Source organism: Oncorhynchus mykiss, chromosome 8 (genome assembly GCF_013265735.2).
Source record: "Oncorhynchus mykiss isolate Arlee chromosome 8, USDA_OmykA_1.1, whole genome shotgun sequence".
In the NCBI taxonomy this organism is placed as follows: Eukaryota; Metazoa; Chordata; class Actinopteri; order Salmoniformes; family Salmonidae; genus Oncorhynchus; species Oncorhynchus mykiss.
In genome coordinates this window covers 5510958-5534294 of record NC_048572.1, presented here as the reverse complement: position 1 = coordinate 5534294, position 23337 = coordinate 5510958, and the positions used below count along the sequence as shown (strand labels likewise).

At 43.6% G+C, this 23337-nt stretch overlaps 1 protein-coding gene across 1 annotated transcript; it reads right to left on the bottom strand.

Moving 5' to 3' along the window:
- Positions 1 to 1549: 1549 nt before the first annotated feature.
- On the bottom strand, positions 1550 to 19835 carry LOC110529285 (proenkephalin-A). The gene is made up of 3 exons (XM_036984614.1): positions 19710 to 19835; positions 9579 to 9850; positions 1550 to 2922 (listed from the first exon to the last, which is right to left on the bottom strand). Exons 2-3 carry the CDS (start codon positions 9714 to 9716, stop codon positions 2179 to 2181), a joined length of 882 nt encoding a protein of 293 aa, XP_036840509.1. The 5' UTR covers positions 9717 to 9850; positions 19710 to 19835; the 3' UTR covers positions 1550 to 2178.
- Between the last annotated feature and the right edge of the window lie 3502 nt (positions 19836 to 23337).

Below are 23337 nucleotides of genomic sequence, written 5' to 3'. Positions count from 1 at the left end.
ACGGGTGTGGCTGAAATGGCCAAATCCACTAATTTGAAAGGGTATCCACATACTGCAAGATACTTTCGCCATGTAGTGTACAGGGCATTCGGAAAGTATTCAGACCCCTTGATTTTTTTCAAATGTTGTCACATTATTCTAAAATTGATTAAATTGCTTATTTCCCTCATCAATCTACACACAATACCCCATAATGACAAAGCAAAAACAGGTTTTTAGAAATGTTTGCAAATATATTATTAAAAAAAAACGTTATTACATTTACATAAGTATTCAGGACCTTTGGCAGCGATTACAGCCACGAGTCTTGTTGGGTATGATGCTTGGAGCACCTGTATTTGGGGAGTTTTTCCCATTCTTCTCTGCAGATCCTTTGAAGCTCTGTCAGGTTGGATGGGGAACGTCGCTGCACAGCTATTTTCAGGTCTCTCCAGAGATGTTTGATCAGGTTCAAGTCTGGGCTCTGTCTGGGCCTCTCAAGAACATTCAAGTCTTGTTCCGAAACCACTCCTGCATTGTCTTGGCTGTGTGCTTAAAGTTGTTGTCATGTTGGAAGGTGAACCTTCACCCCAGTCACGTTCTGAGTGCTCTGGAGCAGGTTTTCATCAAGGATCTCTATGTACTTTGCTCCCTTCATCTTTCCATCAATCCTTCCAAAGAGCCTGTGGTTGTGGAGGTGGCGTCTGATGGTGCTTTTTTGAAACCTGGTGTCCCCAAGACGCCACCAAGGCCTGCAATTCTTTCACAGTGATTCTTGGGGATTTTGTTGCTTCTCTCACCATCCTCCTCTCTATCCTGGGGGGGGGGGGGATGCATTTGTGACCACATCTTTAGAATTAAAAACAAAATTGCCCCGACAGTGCTCAGTGGTATATCCAATCGTTTGTGGATCTTGTTGTAGCCGTAACGAGATTTATGAAGGTCTACGACCATCTGTCTCTTTTTGAACTGCCAGTTCTGTTGTTTTCTTCATGGTGTTGGATGACAGCGGGATATTGCATGTGTGTTACCTCATTTTTATACCCTAGTGAAACAGGAAGTGATGTAATGGCTCAACATATTCCTTAAGACTTAGATAACTTAAATAAGTGGAATTTAATTCCTGCTTTAATGTTGGATGTTATTTATAATCATCATCTGTAAGGGTGCCATTAATTGTGAGGACATTGATTTTTAATTAAATCAATAAATGATTTTGGTTGGTTCCATTGAAACGTTAATGAAGTAGAGTATTTCTCACATGTTGGTATTTTGAGTTTAAAAAATATAAACAATATAATTATAGAGATAAAGTATTGTTTGTGCATTTCCAGTCAGGGGTGCCAGTAATTTTGGAGCGTACCGTATGTAAATAAGGTATTTATGATTTACATTTTTTATACATTTGAAAACATTTCTGAAATCCTGTTTTTGCTTTGTCATTATGGGGTGTTGTGATGTCATTATGGGGTATTGTGATGTCATTATGGGGTATTGTGATGTCATTATGGGGTATTGTGATGTCATTATGGGGTGTTGTGTGCAGATTGATGGGGGGGGGGGGGGGGGGGGGCGTAACAGTCAAGGGCTCTGAAAACTTTCAGAATGCACTCAGAATAGCGAAGATGCAGAACCACCAGTTGTAGAATTACCCAGAGACCAGTGCAAATAGCAACTGCAACCCTCACTCGATTTAAATGAAAAAAAAGATCAAGTGCGTACATACGTCATGAACACCCAATCATCACCATAACATGTGGTGGTACTATATCCAGGATATGGTATCATGAAGTACGGCCTTACAATACCGACACACAATATTACATTGCACTTTTTATTCATTAACTGGGGGGGGGGCGGTAGGGTGGGAGCAACGTTGATGGTCGGAAGGAAACATTCCTTACTATTCTTCACACGACACTGGATGGGTTTCAGAATGATGATGTCATTACTCTTCTTCATAAGGCCGATGAGGAATGAGGGAGTTCACAGTACCCGTAGCTGTAGCTGTACACGTTGTTGGTAACAATGGGGATGGAATACCAACATAATAGTATGCAAGTAGTAAACTATAGTAATTCTATTTCTATAGGAGGTACCTGGGAGGGTGGAGGCACGGGAGAAGAGAAGAGCAGATCCAAGTGAGTGGAGGCACGGGACACGAGAAGAGCAGAGAGGACCCAGGGGATGAAGGGAAGGCTACAGCCGGCTGGGTAGCCTCCTGAGGCCCTGGGCTGGGTTAGTGAACCTCCCAACACCGCGACCAGGGTTTCTGCTGCCGGTCATCCCCAGGTACTGCCGGAGGAGCTGGCTCACTCTCTTCTGGTTGTTCCACTTCCTGGCCGACTTCCTGATCCCGATGAACCCTCCGAGGCGTTTCTGTAGCGACTTCCTCTCCGGGCCGCCAATCAACTTCCTGTAACTGTGACGACCTTTCAGGAAGCCCCCGAAACGCTTGGTCAGCTGGACCACGGCATCCTCCTCATCTCCTTCCTCCCCCTGGCCGCTCCTCCTCCTTCTGACCTCCTCCTCCTCCTCCCTGCTCTCCATACCCAACGCCAGCGAGTCTCCTTCCTCCCCCTGGCCGCTCCTCCTCCTCCTGACCTCCTCCTCCTCCTCCCTGCTCTCCATACCCAGCGCCAGCGAGTCTCCTTCGGCGGTCAAGCCCAGCGGAGAGGAGTCGTACTGGGAATCACGTCGCACCAGGGCCTCGTCTTCCTGGTCCGCTCCATCCTGCTGGTAGAGCCCCATGGCTGCAGAGTAGAGCATTTTTCCATCTGACTCCAGGTCAACGGGGTCATGGTTTAAGGACAGTTTTTCCTCTGCTCTCTTAGACACAGCGCCATCGTCTGGTGGGAGGGGGTAGTGCGGTAGCATGGCTCTCTGACACAGATCCCAGGTGAGGGCAGGGGAGACGTGACCGTCACACTCCAACAGACACACCTGTGGACAGACAGAAGAGAAGAGCAGAGAGAGATGAAAGAGACCTGACTGTACTCTCTCACTGCAGTCTCTCACTGCTGTCTCATACTGCAGTCTCATACTGCAGTCTCACACTGTACTCTCTCACTGCAGTATCTCACTGTAGTCTCTCACTGTAGTCTCTCACTGTAGTCTCATACTGTAGTCTCATACTGCAGTCTGTAGTCTCATACTGCTGTCTCATACTGTACTCTCTCACTGTAGTCTCTCACTGCAGTCTCTCACTGCAGTCTCTCACTGCTGTCTCATACTGCAGTCTCATACTGCAGTCTCACACTGTACTCTCTCACTGCAGTATCTCACTCTAGTCTCTCACTGTAGTCTCTCACTGTAGTCTCTCACTGTAGTCTCATACTGTAGTCTCATACTGCAGTCTGTAGTCTCATACTGCTGTCTCATACTGTACTCTCTCACTGTAGTCTCTCACTGCAGTCTCTCACTGCAGTCTCACACTGTACTCTCTCACTGCAGTATCTCACTGTAGTCTCTCACTGCAGTCTCTCACTGCAGTCTCATACTGTACTCTCTCAGACAAACAGGCAGAGGAGTAAGAGTAGAGATGTTGTCCACTATAGCCTGGCGTTGTTACCTCAGCCTCAAATACGACTCCATCACAAGGCCTGTAGGTTTGACCTATGGTTGGTTTAAAAATTTTAATTCATTACTCGTAGCAAATAGGTGGACTGATGGACTATTCCCAGCAATCTGAATGTGTCTGTGTGTGAGTCGGTGCATGCCAACTCTCGGGGCGGCAGGGTAGCCTAGTGGTTAGAGCATTGGACTAGTAACCGAAAGGTTGCAAGTTCATATCCCCGAGGTGACAAGGTACAAATCTGTCGTTCTGCCCCCTGAACAGGCAGTTAACAGTGGTTCCTAGGCCGTCATTGAAAATAAGAATTTGTTCTTAACTGACTTGCCTAGTTAAATAAATAAAAAAATATATAATCTCAATCTCTCTCAGTGTGTGGGGAGGAAACTACAAAAAAATAAAGGGAACACTTAAACAATTACAATTATCTACATTAGCACTGCTACCGCTACGTCCCATGAGTCATCCCGAATGGCACAATTATCTACATTAGCACTGCTACCGCTACGTCCCATGAGTCATCCCGAATGGCACAATTATCTACATTAGCACTGCTACCGCTACGTCCCATGAGTCATCCCGAATGGCACAATTATCTACATTAGCACTGCTACCGCTACGTCCCATGAGTCATCCCGAATGGCACAATATTTAATTACAATTATCTACATTAGCACTGCTACCGCTACGTCCCATGAGTCATCCCGAATGGCACAATATTTAATTACAATTATCTACATTAGCACTGCTACCGCTACGTCCCATGAGTCATCCCGAATGGCACAATATTTAATTACAATTATCTACATTAGCACTGCTACCGCTACGTCCCATGAGTCATCCCGAATGGCACAATATTTAATTACAATTATCTACATTAGCACTGCTACCGCTACGTCCCATGAGTCATCCCGAATGGCACAATATTTAATTACAATTATCTACATTAGCACTGCTACCGCTACGTCCCATGAGTCATCCCGAATGGCACAATATTTAATTACAATTATCTACATTAGCACTGCTACCGCTACGTCCCATGAGTCATCCCGAATGGCACAATTATCTACATTAGCACTGCTACCGCTACGTCCCATGAGTCATCCCGAATGGCACAATATTTAATTACAATTATCTACATTAGCACTGCTACCGCTACGTCCCATGAGTCATCCCGAATGGCACAATATTTAATTACAATTATCTACATTAGCACTGCTACCGCTACGTCCCATGAGTCATCCCGAATGGCACAATTATCTACATTAGCACTGCTACCGCTACGTCCCATGAGTCATCCCGAATGGCACAATATTTAATGACAATTATCTACATTAGCACTGCTACCGCTACGTCCCATGAGTCATCCCGAATGGCACAATTATCTACATTAGCACTGCTACCGCTACGTCCCATGAGTCATCCCGAATGGCACAATTATCTACATTAGCACTGCTACCGCTACGTCCCATGAGTCATCCCGAATGGCACAATTATCTACATTAGCACTGCTACCGCTACGTCCCATGAGTCATCCCGAATGGCACAATTATCTACATTAGCACTGCTACCGCTACGTCCCATGAGTCATCCCGAATGGCACAATATTTAATTACAATTATCTACATTAGCACTGCTACCGCTACGTCCCATGAGTCATCCCGAATGGCACAATATTTAATTACAATTATCTACATTAGCACTGCTACCGCTACGTCCCATGAGTCATCCCGAATGGCACAATATTTAATTACAATTATCTACATTAGCACTGCTACCGCTACGTCCCATGAGTCATCCCGAATGGCACAATATTTAATTACAATTATCTACATTAGCACTGCTACCGCTACGTCCCATGAGTCATCCCAAATGGCACAATATTTAATTACAATTATCTACATTAGCACTGCTACCGCTACGTCCCATGAGTCATCCCGAATGGCACAATATTTAATTACAATTATCTACATTAGCACTGCTACCGCTACGTCCCATGAGTCATCCCGAATGGCACAATTATCTACATTAGCACTGCTACCGCTACGTCCCATGAGTCATCCCGAATGGCACAATATTTAATTACAATTATCTACATTAGCACTGCTACCGCTACGTCCCATGAGTCATCCCGAATGGCACAATATTTAATTACAATTATCTACATTAGCACTGCTACCGCTACGTCCCATGAGTCATCCCGAATGGCACAATTATCTACATTAGCACTGCTACCGCTACGTCCCATGAGTCATCCCGAATGGCACAATATTTAATGACAATTATCTACATTAGCACTGCTACCGCTACGTCCCATGAGTCATCCCGAATGGCACAATTATCTACATTAGCACTGCTACCGCTACGTCCCATGAGTCATCCCGAATGGCACAATTATCTACATTAGCACTGCTACCGCTACGTCCCATGAGTCATCCCGAATGGCACAATTATCTACATTAGCACTGCTACTGCTACGTCCCATGAGTCATCCCGAATGGCACAATTATCTACATTAGCACTGCTACCGCTACGTCCCATGAGTCATCCCGAATGGCACAATTATCTACATTAGCACTGCTACCGCTACGTCCCATGAGTCATCCCGAATGGCACAATTATCTACATTAGCACTGCTACCGCTACGTCCCATGAGTCATCCCGAATGGCACAATATTTAATTACAATTATCTACATTAGCACTGCTACCACTACGTCCCATGAGTCATCCCGAATGGCACAATATTTAATTACAATTATCTACATTAGCACTGCTACCGCTACGTCCCATGAGTCATCCCGAATGGCACAATATTTAATTACAATTATCTACATTAGCACTGCTACTGCTACGTCCCATGAGTCATCCCGAATGGCACAATATTTAATTACAATTATCTACATTAGCACTGCTACCGCTACGTCCCATGAGTCATCCCGAATGGCACAATTATCTACATTAGCACTGCTACCGCTACGTCCCATGAGTCATCCCGAATGGCACAATATTTAATTACAATTATCTACATTAGCACTGCTACCGCTACGTCCCATGAGTCATCCCGAATGGCACAATTATCTACATTAGCACTGCTACCGCTACGTCCCATGAGTCATCCCGAATGGCACAATTATCTACATTAGCACTGCTACCGCTACGTCCCATGAGTCATCCCGAATGGCACAATTATCTACATTAGCACTGCTACCGCTACGTCCCATGAGTCATCCCGAATGGCACAATTATCTACATTAGCACTGCTACCGCTACGTCCCATGAGTCATCCCGAATGGCACAATTATCTACATTAGCACTGCTACCGCTACGTCCCATGAGTCATCCCGAATGGCACAATTATCTACATTAGCACTGCTACCGCTACGTCCCATGAGTCATCCCGAATGGCACAATTATCTACATTAGCACTGCTACCGCTACGTCCCATGAGTCATCCCGAATGGCACAATTATCTACATTAGCACTGCTACCGCTACGTCCCATGAGTCATCCCGAATGGCACAATTATCTACATTAGCACTGCTACCGCTACGTCCCATGAGTCATCCCGAATGGCACAATTATCTACATTAGCACTGCTACCGCTACGTCCCATGAGTCATCCCGAATGGCACAATTATCTACATTAGCACTGCTACCGCTAAGTCAATTACAATTAGCAATATTCAATTACACATTAGCACTGCTACCGCTACGTCCCATGAGTCATCCCGAATGGCACAATATTCAATTACAATTATCTACATTAGCACTGCTACCGCTACGTCCCATGAGTCATCCCGAATGGCACAATATTTAATTACAGGTCTAATGTTGTAAAAAGCTGCGTTGTAAAAAAAAAACTTGTTGGGGATTAGTGTTTTTCAAATAAATGATGACGATCACACTACATCTGTCATCCACACAACTGTCATCCACACAACTGTCATCCACACAACTGTCATCCACACAACTGTCATCCACAACAACTGTTATCCACACAACTGTCAACCACTACAACCGTCATCCACACAACTGTCAACCACTCAACCGTCATCCATTCAACCGTCATCCACACAACTGTCATCCACAACAACTGTCATCCACACAACTGTCATCCACACAACTGTCATCCACAACAACTGTTATCCACACAACTGTCAACCACTCAACCGTCATCCATTCAACCGTCATCTACACAACCGTCATCCACACAACTGTCATCTACACAACCGTCATCCACACAACTGTCAACCACTCAACTGTCATCTACACAACCGTCATCCACACAACTGTCATCCACACAACTGTCATCTACAACAACCGTCATCCACAACAACCGTCATCCACAACAACCGTCATCTACACAACCGTCATCCATACAACCATCATCCCCATGCTGCATGTGGGACATGCATATGCACACATCACACACACACACCACACACACACACCACACACACACACCACACACACATCACACACACCACACACACACAAGCATACAGTACATTCGGAAAGTATCCAGACCCCTTGACCTTTCCAAATGTTAAGTTACAGCCTTATTCTAAAATGTATTCCAATTGTAATCCCTCAATCTACACACAATAATGACAAAGCAAAAACAGGTTTTAAGAAAAATATTATAATAATTTACATAAGTATTCAGACCCTTTACTCAGTACTTTGTTGAAGCACCTTTGGCAGCGATTACAACATCGAATATTCTTGGGTATGACGCTACAAGCTTGGTACACCTGTAATTGGGGAGGTTCTCCCATTCTTCTCTGCAGATCCTCTCAAGCTCTGTCAGGTTGGATGGGGAGCGTCGCTGCACAGCTATTTTCAGGCGTCTCCAGAGATGTTCGATTGTGTTCAAGTCCGGGCTCTGACTTGGCCACTCAAGGACATTCATAGACTTGTCCCGAAGCCACTCCTGTGTTGTTTTGGCTGCCTGCTTAGGGTCATTGTCCTAGTCTCCCAGTCCCTGCCACCGAAAAACATCCCCACAGCATGATGCTGCCACCACAATGCTTCACCATAGGGATGGTATTGGCCAGGTGATGAGCGGTGTAGGGATGGTGCCTGGTTTCCTTCAGACGTGACGCTTGGATTTCAGGCCAAAGAGTTCAATCTTGGTTTCATCAGACCAGGGAAGCTTGTTTCTCATGGTCTGAGAGTCCTTTAGGTGACTTTTGGCAAACTCCAATCGGGCTGTCATGTGGCTTTTGCTGAGGAGTGGCTTCCGTCTGGCCACTCTACCATAAAGGTCTGATTGGTGGAGTGCTGCAGAGATGGTTGTTCTTCTGGAAGTTTCTCTCAACTCCACACAGGAACTCTGGAGCTCTGTCAGACTGACCATCTGGTTCTTCAAATTAAATCCCAAACAAATCAAATCAAATCTTGGTCACCTCCCTGACCAAGGCCTTTCTCCCCCAATTGTTCAGTTTGGCCAGGTGGCCAGCTCTAGGACGAGTCTTGGTGGTTCCAAACTTCTTCCATTTCAGAATGATGGAGGCCACTGTGTTCTTGGGGACCTTCAATGCTGCAGAAATGTTTTGGTACACTTCCCCAGATCTGTGCCTCGACACAGTCCTGTCTCGGAGCTCTACGGACAATTCCTTCGACCTCAAGGCTTGGATTCTGTCTCTGACATGCACTGTCAACTGTGGGACCTTAAATATACAGGTGTGTGCCTTTCCAAATCATGTCCAATCAATATTTGTAATACATTTGCTTTCTACACACCTGTTTTCTCTTTGTCATTATTGGGTATTGTGTGTAGATTGATGAGGGATTTTTTTTTACATTTATTGAATCCATTTTTTAGAATAAGGCTGTAACGTAACACAATGGGTAACTAGTGAAATGGTCTGAATAATTTCTCAATGCACTGCACTGCACACACACACACACACACACACACACACACACACACACACACACACACACACACACACACACACACACACACACACACACACACACACACACACACACACACACACACACACACACGCACACACACACCAGTGTATTGAACGCTTGCTGCTGGCTCTGGGGGTTGGATAGTAGGAGGCCACAGGCCAGGCAGTCCCCTTGGCAGCCACTCTGTCCTGGGGTACACCGGCACAGCAGCAGCAGCAGGCTCCACAGAGGCCACTTCATGACTCACTACAGAGGGACACCCAGTCGGACAGACAAGAGGGATGCAGGATAGGGACGGGAGGAGGGTGGAGGCCTGAGGGTGTAGGGTGTAGGGAAGGATGTAGGGTTTTAGGGTGTCAAGTGTAGCGCAGAACCTGTTGGGAAGAGACAGAGGTGAGGAAAAGGAGTTAGAAGAAGAAGGAGGAGGAGTAGAAGGAGAAGTAGAAAAAGGAGGAGAAGGAGAAGGGGGAGGAGAAGGAGAAGGAGGAGTAGAATAAGGAGAAGAAGTAGAAGTAGAAGAAGGAGGAGGAGAAGAAGAAGGAGAAGGAGAAGGAGGAGAAGGAGGAGGAGAAGAAGGAGAATGAGAAGAAGGAGGAGAAGTAGAAGGAGAAGTAGAAGAAGGAGGAGAAGGAGGAGAAGAAGGAGAAGTAGAAGGAGGAGGAGAAGGAGGAGTAGAATAAGGAGAAGAAGTAGAAGTAGAAGAAGGAGGAGGAGAAGAAGGAGGAGAAGAAGGAGAAGGAGAAGGAGGAGAAGGAGGAGGAGAAGAAGGAGTAGAAGAAGGAAAAGAAGTAGGAGGAGGAGAAGAAGGAGGAGGAGAAGGAGAAGGAGAAGGAGAAGTAGAAGGAGGAGAATGAGGAGGAGAAGAAGTAGAAGTAGAAGAAGGAGAAGAAGGAGAAGGAGAAGTAAAAGAAGGAGAAGAAGTAGAAGGAGGAAGAGCAGAAGTAGGAGGAGGAGGAGAAGAAGTAGTAGAGGAGAAGAAGTAGAAGTAGAAGAAGGAGAAGAAGTAGAAGGAGGAGGAGAAGAAGGAGAAGAAGGAGGCGAAGGAGAAGGAGAAGAAGGAGGATAAGTAGAAGTAGGAGAAGGAGAAGAATGAGGAGGATGAGGAGGAGCAGAAGGAGAAGTAGAAGGAGGAGAAGTAGAAGGAGGAGGAGGAGAAGAAGTAGAAGGAGGAGAAGTAGGAGGAGAAGGAGAAAGAGAAGGAGGAGGTTAGTCGCTCATTTCAAAATGTTCATTTCAAAGGGGTGAGCAGGTATTCTGGCTGACACCATGTGAGTCGGGTCAGCCAGACTAATGAGCAGATTCACAGATGTATGATATTGTCACAACAACAACAACCACAACAGCATAATACAATACAGAAAAGTTAAATAGGTGTTTCGAGATAGGATAGATAGACCTGGAGGGCCTGTTTTGTAAAGCACAGAGAGTCAACGAGCAGAAAGTTCTCAATTGCTCTACAACCATACAGCACCAGCTGTTTCATACAAAACTTTCATTTCAGAGTTAAAATGAAGTTCATTAACGGAACTCCAACTCATCAGGCTCAGTAATTGTGGTATGAATTAGCTGCCTCATGGTTCATAATGAGGAGGAAATGAATGAAAGTGAGGGAACAAGAAAAAGAGAGAGTGGGGGAACACGAAGGAAGGAACACTCAGGGCTCGCTCACGATCCATCCAAACCAACGAAGCTCTGACTCATGTTGTCCCTGGACTCTCCTCCTGCGTTCGTGAGAAAACATAAGGGCTTAAAACCCTTTGACTGACAGGAACAATAGAGACATAAAGACCCAATATAAAGGCCCATCAAACGTAGTGCACTATATAGGGAATAGGGTGCCATTTTGGGAATCATTCTCTGTCTGCGTGCGGCCGTTAAGTGGGATGTTCGGATCATGAAGACGATAAGGCATTAAGATTTCACATAGTACAGTCGCTTCGGTCTTTTCTAGCGTTTTTTAAAAAAAACCTGCAGATTGAATCCCGAATGGGCTATTCTGTTTAGTCTGAGTCAGACGAGGTAATTAAATAACAGGCCTTTTTGAAGAGAAAATGTCCTTCTCATACCTATAAAATCTTAATTCGTCATTAATACTTCATTATTTATTTTTGAGAAGGGATTTTTAACGATCTCCTGCTTCCTGTTTAATGTGTTTGTTTGACCTGATAGAGTGAAGTGAAGATAGTGTTTAGGACGCCAAAGTGCTTCTGAAAAGACACCCTACACCCAATAGAGCTCTGGTCAAAATAAGTGCACCATGTAGGGAATAAGGTGCCATTTCAGACACACACCAAGACATTACAGATGGAAGAAATGTCTCTCTCCACCATTTAGCCTATCCTGTCCCTAATTCACTACAATGGTCTTGTTTCCAACAAGGCCCATGAAACTAATTCACTACAATGGTCTTGTTTCCACCAAGACCCATGAAACTAATTCACTACAATGGTCTTGTTCCCACCAAGGCCCATGAAACAAATTCACTACAATGGTCTTGTTTCCAACAAGGCCCATGAAACTAATTCACTACAATGGTCTTGTTTCCACCAAGGCCCATGAAACTAATTCACTACAATGGTCTTGTTTCCAACAAGGCCCATGAAACTAATTCACTACAATGGTCTTGTTTCCACCAAGACCCATGAAACTAATTCACTACAATGGTCTTGTTTCCAACAAGACCCATTAAACTAATTTTCTACAATGGTCTTGTTTCCAACAAGGCCCATGAAACTAATTTTCTACAATGGTCTTGTTTCCAACAAGGCCCATGAAAAACTACTTTTCTACAATGGTCTTGTTTCCAACAAGGCCCATGAAACTAATTCACTATAATGGTCTTGTTCCTATCGGGCACCAAGGCCCATGAAAAAAGTTCTGCCTTGAGGTATATGGTATTCTGACATAACGGACAAACACAAAGCTGTGGCTTCAGCAGTAAAAGTAGAACAAGTCTGTTAGCTGCAATTAAATAACAGGCCTTTTTTTGAAGAGAAAGTCTGAGTGAAAGTGTCTTTTAGCGGTGATCCTGGAGGAGGAAATTATGAAAATGAATCCTATTAGATGTCTGTATTGTTTGCACCTCCCAGGGTGGAGATAACAATCTGATTGGATCAGCTGCTGGTGCATCATCATCCCACTCAAGTCTCCATTCTTATCATCTGACTAAGATGGCGCCAGAGAACAAGGCTGACATTTTATGTATTCCTAACCAATTGTGTTATTTTTTTTGTTTGTTTCTTTGCGTTGTTTTTAACTTTTTAACTTGTTTTAAACTTATTTTGTACATAATGTTTCTGCTACCGTCTCTTATGACCGAAAATAACTTCTGGACATCAGGACTGTGATTACTCACCACGGACTGGCAGAATCCTTTTTTTTCCCTTTAACGAGTCTGACGAGACAGACGTGAATGATATACTGCTTTCCTGGGAACATGCCCAGATCCCGGTCATTTGCATGAAGAGAAGGTGGAGAAAAAGGGGCCGGAGGGCAGGCTGCCATCTGAGAATTCGTAGGCAATTGTATAAACCCCCACTTCCTTCCATTCTGCTAGCAAACGTGCAATCTTTGGAAAATAAAATCAATGACCTACGAGGAAGATTAAACTACCAACGGGACATTCAAAACTGTAATATCTTATGCTTCACAGAGTTGTGGCCAAACAACGACATTACCAAAATACAGCTCTCTGGGGCGGCAGACTATGTATTTTTGTAAATAACAGCTGGTGTACGATATCTAAGGAAGTCTCTAGGTTTTGCTCGCCTGAGGTAGAGTATATCATGATAAGCTGTAGACCACACTATCTACCTAGAGAGTTTTCATCTGTATTTTTTGTGTCTGTCTACATACCACCACATTGGCACTAAGACAGCACTGAATGAGCTGTATTCCGCCATAAGCAAACAGGAAAATCTGACAATAATTCTATCCTCCTGATTCCTGCTTAAAAACAAAAATGAAAGCAGGAAGCACCAGTGACTCGATCAATAAAAAAAGTGGTCAGATGAAGCAGATGCTAAGCTACAGGACTGTTTTGCTGGCAGAGACTAGAATAACATTGATGACGTCATCCCCACAGTGACCGTATGTACATACCCCAACTAGAAGCCATGGATTACAGGCAACATCTGCACTGAGCAAAAGACTAGAGCTGACGCTTTCAAGGAGCGGGACTCTAACCTGGAAGCTTATAAGAAATCCCGCTAAGCCGTCCGACCCACCATCAAACAGGCAAAGCATCAATACAGGACTAAGATTGAATCGTACTATACCGGCTCTGATGCTGCAAAGTGAAGCACAGCCAAGAGCTGCCCAGTGACACAAGCCTTCCAGACGAGCTAAACTACTTCTATGCTCGCATCGAGGCAAATTACACTGAAACACGCATGAGAGCACCAGCTGTTCCGGACGACTGTGTGATCACGCTCTCTGCAGCCGATGTGAGTAAGGCCTTTAAATAGGTCAACATTCACAAGGCCGAAGGGCCAGACAGATTACCAGGACATGTACTCCGAGCATTACTTGACCAACTGGCAAGTGTCTTCACTAACATTTTCAACCTCTCCCTGTCCGAGTCTGTAATACCAACATGTTTTAAGCAGACCACCATAGTCCCTGTGCCCAACAACAACAACACTAACACGTCTGTAGCCATGAAGTGCTTTGAAAGGCTGGTCATGGCTCACATCAACACCATTATCCCAGAAACCATAGACCCACTTCAATTTGCATACCGCCCTAACAGATCCACAGATGATGCAATCGCTATTGCACTCCACACTGCCCTTTCCCACCTGGACAAAAGGAGCACCTATGTGAGAATACTATTCATTGACTACAGCTCAGCGTTCAACACCATAGTGCCCTCAAAGCTCATCAATAAGCTAAGGACCCTGGGACTAAACACCTCCCTCTGCAACTGGACTTTCTGACAGGCCGGCCCCAGGTGCTAAGTGTAGGAAACAACACATCCTTCACACTGATCCTCAACACAGGGGCCCCTCCTCTACTCCCTGCTCACTCATGACTGCACGGCATGGGTCCTCAGATCCTCAAAAGGTTCTACAGCTGCACCATCGAGATCATCCTGACTGGTTGCATCACTGCCTGGTAAGGCAACTGCTTGGCCTCCGACTACAAGGCACTACAGAGGGTAGTGCGAACGGCCCAGTACATCACTGGGGCCAAGCTTCCTGCCATCCAGGACCTCTATACCAGGCGGTGTCAGAGGAAGGCCCTAAAAATTGTCAAAGACTCCAGCCACCCTAGTCATAGACTGTTCTCTCTGCTACCGCACCGCAAGCGGTACCGGAGCACCAAGTCTAGGTCCAAGCGGCTTCTAAACAGCTTCTACCCCCAAGCCATAAGACTCCTGAACATCTAATCAAATGGCTACCCGGACTATTTGCATTGCCCCCCCTCTTTTACACTGCTGCTACTCTCTGTTATTATCTATGCATAGTCACTCGTATGTTACCATTTCACTATAAGGTCGACTACACCTGTTGTATTTGGCACGTGACTAAAGTGACTAAAAAACTTGATTTGATACATCATACACACACACAGACGTTGGTTATACTATCCTTGTGGGGACCGAAAAAATGTATTGCCATTCAAAATCCTACTTTCCCTAACCCCTAACCCTAAATCTAATCCTAACCTTAACCTTTTAACCTAACTGTAACCTTAACCCCAAACCCTAATTCCTAACCCCTCATTCTAACCCTAATTGTCACCCGAACCCTAAACCTAACCCCTATGCCCCTACCCCTAACCCCTAAACCTAACCCCTATGCCCCTAACCCCTAAACCTAACCCCTATGCCCCTAACCCCTACCCCTAACCCCTAAACCTAACCCCCATGCCCCTAACCCCTATGCTTAACCCCTATGCCCCCAACCCTAACCCCAATGCCTTACCCCTATGCCCCTAACCCTAACCCCTATGCCTAACCCCTAAACCTAACCCCTATGCCCCTAACCCCTAACCCTAACCCCTATGCCTAACCCTAACCCCTATGCCCCTACCCCCTAAACCTAACCCTAACCCCTAACCGCTAACCCCTAACCCCTAAACCTAACCCTAACACCTAAACCTAACCCCTAACCCCTAATCGCTAACCCCTAAACCTAACCCTAACACCTAAACCTAACCCTAAACCCTAACCCCTAACCCTAACCCCTATGCCCCTAACCCCTAACCCTAACCCCTATGCCCCTAACCCTTCTGCCTAAAAGAGCATTTTCCCCTTATTTTACCCCACTTGCCCCATATTTATTTTCCACCATAATTTGCAAATAAATTCATAAAAAATCCTACAATGTGATTTTCTGGATTTTTTTCCCTGATTTTGTCTGTCATGGTTGAAGTGTACCTATGATGAACATTACAGGCCTCTCTCATCTTTTTAAGTGGGAGAACTTGCACAATTGGTGGCTGACTAAATACTTTTTTGCCCCACTGTATGTACAGTGCCTTCAGAAAGTATTCACACCCCTTGACTGTTTCCACATGTTGTTGTGTTACATACTGAATTTGACCTGGATTAAATTGAGAGGTTTTCTTGTGTGTTACTGACACAACACACCCAATAAAGTGGAATTATGTTTTTCTAAATGATTGCAAATGAATCAAAAAAAAAATCAATAGATGAAATGCTTTGAATCAATAAGTATTTAACCCCTTTGTTATGGCAAGGAGCCTTAATACGTTCAGGAATAAACAATGGTGCTTAACACGTCACATAATAAGTTGCATGGACTCGCTCTGTGTTCAAAAAGAGGGTTTAACATGATTTTTTTGAATGGCTAGCTTGTTGAACCCTCAATTGGTCCCTTAATTAGCACGTGTATAACTGTCGTAACTATTTCTGGTATGACATTATGACACAGAGATCTCATGAGGTTGCAGATGGACAGATAGACAGTGTGGGGGCACTCCCCTCAGTTGAGCTAGCTACCTTAATAACTCCTCTGTTAGAGCTAGCTACTTTAATAACCCCTCTGTTAGAGCTAGCTAATTAAATAACCTCTCTGTTAGAGCTAGTTAACTTAATAACCCCTCTGTTAGAGCTATCTAATTTAATAACCCCTCTGTTAGAGCTAGTTAACTTAATAACCCCTATGTTAGAGCTAGCTAATTTAATAACCCCTCTGTTAGAGCTAGTTAACTTAATAACCCCTCTGTTAGAGCTATCTAATTTAATAACCCCTCTGTTAGAGCTAGTTAACTTAATAACCCCTCTGTTAGAGCTAGCTAACTTAATAACCCCCCCTGTTAGAGCTTGTTAACTTAATATCCCCTCTGTTAGAGCTAGCTAACTTAATAAACCTAGGCCTATCGGCATAAAACTACATAATGGAGTGCACAGTTGTACACTTAAAACACTACTTAAACACTACTTAAACACTACTTGAACACTACTTAACACTACATAAAACACTACTTAAACACTACATAACACGACATAAAACACTACATAAAACACTACATAAAACACTACTTAAACACTACTAAAACACTACATAAAACACTACATAAAACACTACTTAAACACTACTTAAAACACTACATAAAACACTACTTAAACACTACATAAAACACTACTTAAACACTACTTAAAACACTACATAAAACACTACTTAAACACTACATAAAACACTACTTAAACACTACATAACACTACATAAACACGACATAAAACACTACTTAAACACTACTAAAACACTACATAAAACACTACATAAAACACTACATAAAACACTACTTAAACACTACTTAAAATACTACATAAAACACTACATAAAACACTACTTAAACACTACTTAAAACACTACATAAAACACTACTTAAACACTACATAAAACACTACTTAAACACTACATAACACTACTTAACACGACATAAAACACTACATAAACACTACATAAAACACTACTTAAACACTACATAACACTACTTAACACGACATAAAACACTACATAAACACTACATAAAACACTACTTAAACACTACATAAAACACTACATAAAACACTACTTAAACACTACTTAAACACTACTTAAACACTACTTGAACACTACTTAATAATATATAAAATACTACATTAAACACTACTTAACACTACTAAAACACTACATAAAACACTACTTAAACACTACTAAAACACTACTAAAACACTACATAAAACACTACTTAAACACTACATAAAACACTACTTAAACACTACATAAAACACTACTTAAACACTACATAAAACACTACTAAAACACTACACAAATCACGACATAAAACACTATTTAAACACTACTAAAACACGACATAAAACACTACTTAAACACGACATAAAACACTACTTAAACACTACATTAAACACTACATAAAATGTGTACGTCATTCAGAGAACACTTGTTACAAACTTCGTAAAGTACATGGTCCAGTGCATGTAAATTAAAACACTACGATACCCCCCCTTTTGTCTCCTCGCACTACTCACGAATTACTATTGATGACGGGGGTGGAAAAATGAACATAATTCATTCAATGAATTTACTGTAAGTGGTTTATGGATGAATCTAAATCCGGTAATGACACTGCGAGATGTAACTAATTAAAGCTAGCGTTTACCTTCTGTAATGGCTTATGGTGAGCAAATCAATTCTGCACGCTTACATCATTGATTGGGCACATTACACACTCACAATACCACCCTAATACCCTACAAACGGTACTACTTTTCACCAGATTCCTACTTGCGGATATGGATTTCTATGTGGATTTCTAGTTACTATTTGACCTAATAAACCAACTAGAAATATTACTGTTGCGTTAGTATAAATGTAACATGCTGTGCACATTGTTTAAACTTTTGATCAACTCTAGCCAGCCGTTACTTAGCTTATTGCTGATTTAGTTCAATCTATATTAGAGTTTTCTCTCTCCCGATCAGTAGAAGAGATAATGCATATTCATAACTACTACCATCACCATCGCCATCATGATTAAGTGATCAGGGTAATGCCAGGTAAAAGCGTAAACTGATATTAACATTCTTAGAGATTGGTGAGCGTGTGGTTGTCCTCTGGCTATTTTGCATACAACCTTGCCAAATCTTTCTGGGAATGGTGCGGGATAGTTGCTTGGTTTTCGAAACATCCTCAGCACATTTAAGGAACTTGGACAAAATAACGTTATTTTCTTGGTATTTTATTACTTTAACAAAAAACGTTTCCTAAAAGTTATAACATTATCGTAACGTTCTAGGGAATATTCTCCAATTGGTTTGACATTTTTCTTTGGGTAATTTCAGTACTTCAACACAACGTTTCCTACAGGTTTCCTCGTGGTTCTATTTATGGTTCTTCAAAATTCAAAAGGCACTCACACATCTAAGCAAGATTATTTTTTTTTGCAGGTGCATGGTAACAGCCGAATAAGAGGAAGGAAGAAGGAAACCGCACACGGCTCTTGATAGTATCACTGATATTTAATAAGCTTTATGTATCGGCCTCACGGCCTTCGTCAGAGCTTTTTTTTCTTCTATTTGTTCCAAGAGCGTTTAGAAACAAACGTTCTTCTGTGAGAATGTCAGTACTTGAGAATAATATTTCCTACAGGTTTTCTCGTGGTTTTATTTAATGTCATGTTCTCAAATGGGTTTTTTTTTCCCGAGAATGTTAAACCTCTTGAAAACCTTATGAAAACTTTGCATAAAAACCACACGAAAAACTTCTAAGAGTTTTATTTAAAAACGTATACCGTTCTCAGCAGCAACACAACTCTCTCTCTCTCTCCTTTATCTTGTTGTGTTCTCTGAACGAGCTGAAAACTTGACTTTAAATAGAACCACGAGGAAACCTGTAGGAAACGTTATGTTGAAGAACTGAATTTCCCACAGAAGACAGTTGTTTCTTAACATTTTCCAAACTATTTGACAATATTCCCAGTGCCAAACCAGCCGAAGAACGTTCCTAGAATGTAACCCTGTTTGAACTTTTAGAAAACACTGTTGAAGTAATGAAATATCAGGAAAATGACATTATTTGGTCAAGTTCCTTAAATGTGCTGAGTGTTTTCCAAAGCCAAGCACCTATCCTGCACCATTCCCGGAACAATGTCGGGAAGGTTGTATACATAATAACCATAGGACAACCACACTCTCACCAAGCCCTAAGAAACATATGGTTCTCAGAACAGTATGTGCTAGCGGAGAAGTCTCTCACTTACCCGTATGTGAGGCTTATAAAACCGTATCTCAGTCTCTTGTAGATGCAGAGTGGTAGACAGTAGTTAGGTCTTATCCTTATTAACGCTTGGAGAGTTTGACAGAACCAACTGACTGCATCGGTCTCTTTTGGCTTCTTATAGCGACCCCCCCCCCCCCCCCCCCCCCCCCTTTTCCTCCTCGCACAACGACCCACCCCGCCCGCCTTCCCCTCACCCACCATTCACATAGCCCGCGCCGCGGGGAGGGAGCGAGGCAGGTGGGGGTATGCCCTGTTACGCACAAAGTGGAGCTACCCATACACTCATTCCGTGACCAACGCTGACGCAATTTATGAGGCATGGTCTAAGTCACTTACTATCTCTAGTCCTCTAGAAACAAACTAATGGGATATAAAATATATCTACAGACTGTATGTACAGTGGGGCAAAAAATTATTTAGTCAGCCACGATTGTGCAAGTTCTCCCACTTAAAAAGATGAGAGAGGCCTATTATCTACCAAGGGAATTCTCTTCGATTATAATCACAGCCGTATATATTCCCCCCCAAGCAGACACATCGATGGCCCTGAACAAACTTTATTTGACTCTTTGCAAACTGGAAACCACATATCCTGAGGCTGCATTCATTGTAGCTGGGGATTTTAACAAGGCTAATCTGAAAACAAGGCCCCCTAAATTGTATGAGCATATCGATTGAGCAACCAGGGCTGGTAAAACCTTGGACCATTGCTATTCTAACTTCCGCGATGCCTATAAGGCCCTCGCCCGCCCTCCTTTCGGAAAAGCTGACCACGACTCCATTTTGTTGCTTCCTGCCTACAGACAGAAACTAAAACAAGAAGCTCCCTCGCTCAGGTCTGTTCAACGCTGGTCCGACCAATCTGATTCCACGCTTGAAGACTGCTTCGATCACGTGGATTGGGATACTGTATGTTCCGCATTGCGTCCAACAACATTGACGAATACGCTGACTCGGTGAGCGAGTTCATTAGAAAGTGTATTGATGATGTCGTTCCCATAGCAACGATTAAAACATTCCCAAACCAGAAACCGTGGATTGATGGTAGCATTCCCGTGAAACTGAAAGCTCGAACCACTGCTTTTAATCAGGGCAAGGTGACCGGAAACATGACCGAATACAAACAGTGTAGCTATTCCCTCCGCATGGCAATCAAACAAGCTAAGCATCAGTATAGAGACAAAGTAGAGTCACAATTCAACGGCTCAGACACAAGAGGTATGTGGCAGGGCCTACAGTCAATCACGGATTGCAAAAAGAAAACCAGCCCCGTCACGGACCAGGATGTCTTGCTCCCAGGCAGACTAGATAACTTTTTTGCCCGCTTTGAGGACAATACAGTGCCACTGACACGGCCCGCAACCAAAACCTGCGGACTCTCCTTCACTGCAGCCGACGTGAGGAAAACATTTAAACGTGTTAACCTTCGCAAGGCTGCAGGCCCAGACGGCATCCCCAGCCGTGTCCTCAGAGCATGTGCAGACCAGCTGGCTGGTATGTTTACGGACATATTCAATCAATCCTTATCCCAGTCTGCTGTTCCCACATGCTTCAAGGGGGCCACCATTGTCCTTGTTCCCAAGAAAGCTAAGGTAACTAAGATAAACGACTACTGCCCCGTAGCACTCACTTCCGTCATCATGAAGTGCTTTGAGAGACTAGTCAAGGACCATATCACCTCCACCCTACCTGACACCCTAGACCCACTCCAATTTGCTTACTGCCCAAATAGGTCCACAGACAATGCAATCTCAACCACACTGCACACTGCCCTAACCCATCTGGACAAGAGGAATACCTATGTGAGAATGCTGTTCATCGACTACAGCTCAGTATTTAACACCATAGTACACTCCAAACTCGTCATCAAGCTCGAGACCCTGGGTCTCGACCCCGCCCTTTGCAACTGGGTACTGGACTTCCGGACGGGCCGCCCCCAGGTGGTGAGGGTAGGTAACAACATCTCCACCCCGCTGATCCTCAACACTGGGGCCCCACAAGGGTGCGTTCTGAGCACTCTCCTGTACTCCCTGTTCACCCATGACCGCGTGGCCCTGCACGCCTCCAACTCAATCATCAAGTTTGCGGACGACACTACAGTGGTAGGCTTGATTAAGTCAGTTAGGATCACCACTTTATTTTAAGAATGTGAAATGTCAGAATAATAGTAGAGTGAATGATTTATTTCAGCTTTTATTTCTTTCATCACATTCCCAGTGGGTCAGAAGTTTGCATACACTCAATTAGTATTTAGTAACATTGCCTTTAAATTGTTTAACTTGGGTAAAACGTTTCGGGTAGCCTTCCACAAGCATCCCACAATAAGTTGGGTGAATTTTGGCCCATTCCTCCTGACAGAGCTGGTGTAACTGAGTCAGGTTTGTAGGGCTCCTTGCTCGCACACTTTTTTTCAGTTCTGCCCACAAACTTTCTATAGGATTGAGGTCAGGGCTTTGTGATGGCCACTACAATACCTTGACTTTGTTGTCCTTAAGCCATTTTGCCACAAATTTTGATGTATGCTTGGGGTCAATGTCCATTTGGAAGACCCATTTGCGACCAAGCTTTAACTCCTGACTGATGTCTTGAGATGTTGCTTCAAAATATCCACGTAATTTTCCTCCTCATAAAGCCATCTATTTTGTGAAGTGCACCAGTCCCTCCTGCAGCAAGCACCCCCCACAACATGATGCTGCCACCCCCGTGCTTCACGGTTGGGATGGTGTTCTTCGGCTTGCAAGCCTCCCCCTTTTACCTCCAAACATAACAATGGTCATTGTGTCCAAACAGTTCTACCTTTTTTTCATCAGACCAGAGGACATTTCTCCAAAAAGAACGATCTTTGTTGCAAACCATAGTCAGGCTTTTTTATGGCAGTTTTGGAGCAGTGGCTTCTTCCTTGCTGAGCGACCTTTCAGGTTATGTCAATATGGGACTTGTTTTACTGTGAATAAAGATCGTTTTGTACCTGCTTTCTCCAGCATCTTTACAAGGTCCTTTGATGTTGTTCTGGGATTGATTTGCACTTTCCGCACCAAAGTACGTTCCTCTCTAGGAGACAGAACGCATCTCCTTCCTGAGCGATATGACGGCTGCATGGTCCCATGGTGTTCATACTTGCATACTGTTGTTTGTACAGATTAATGTGGTACCTTCAGTTGTTTGGAAATTGCTCCCAAGGATGAACCAGACTTGTGGAGGTCTACAATTTATTTTCTGAGGTCTTGGCTGATTTCTTTTGATTTTTCCATGATGTCAAGCAAAGAGGCCCTGAGTGTGAAGGTAGGCCTTGAAATACATCCACAGGTACACCTCCAATTGACTCAAATTATGTTAATTCGGCTATCAGAATCTTCTAAAGCCATGACATAATTTTCTGGAGTTTTCCAAGCTATTTAAAGGCACAGTCAACTTAGTGTATATAGGGTTCTGACCCACTGGAATTGTGAAACAGTGAATTATAAGTGAAATAATCTGTCTGTAAACAATTGTTGAAAAATTACTTGTGTCATGCACAAAGTGGATGTCCCAAAACTATAGTTTGTTAACAAGAAATTTGTGGAGTGGTTGAAAAAACTAGTTTTCATGATTTATGATCTTATGAATCT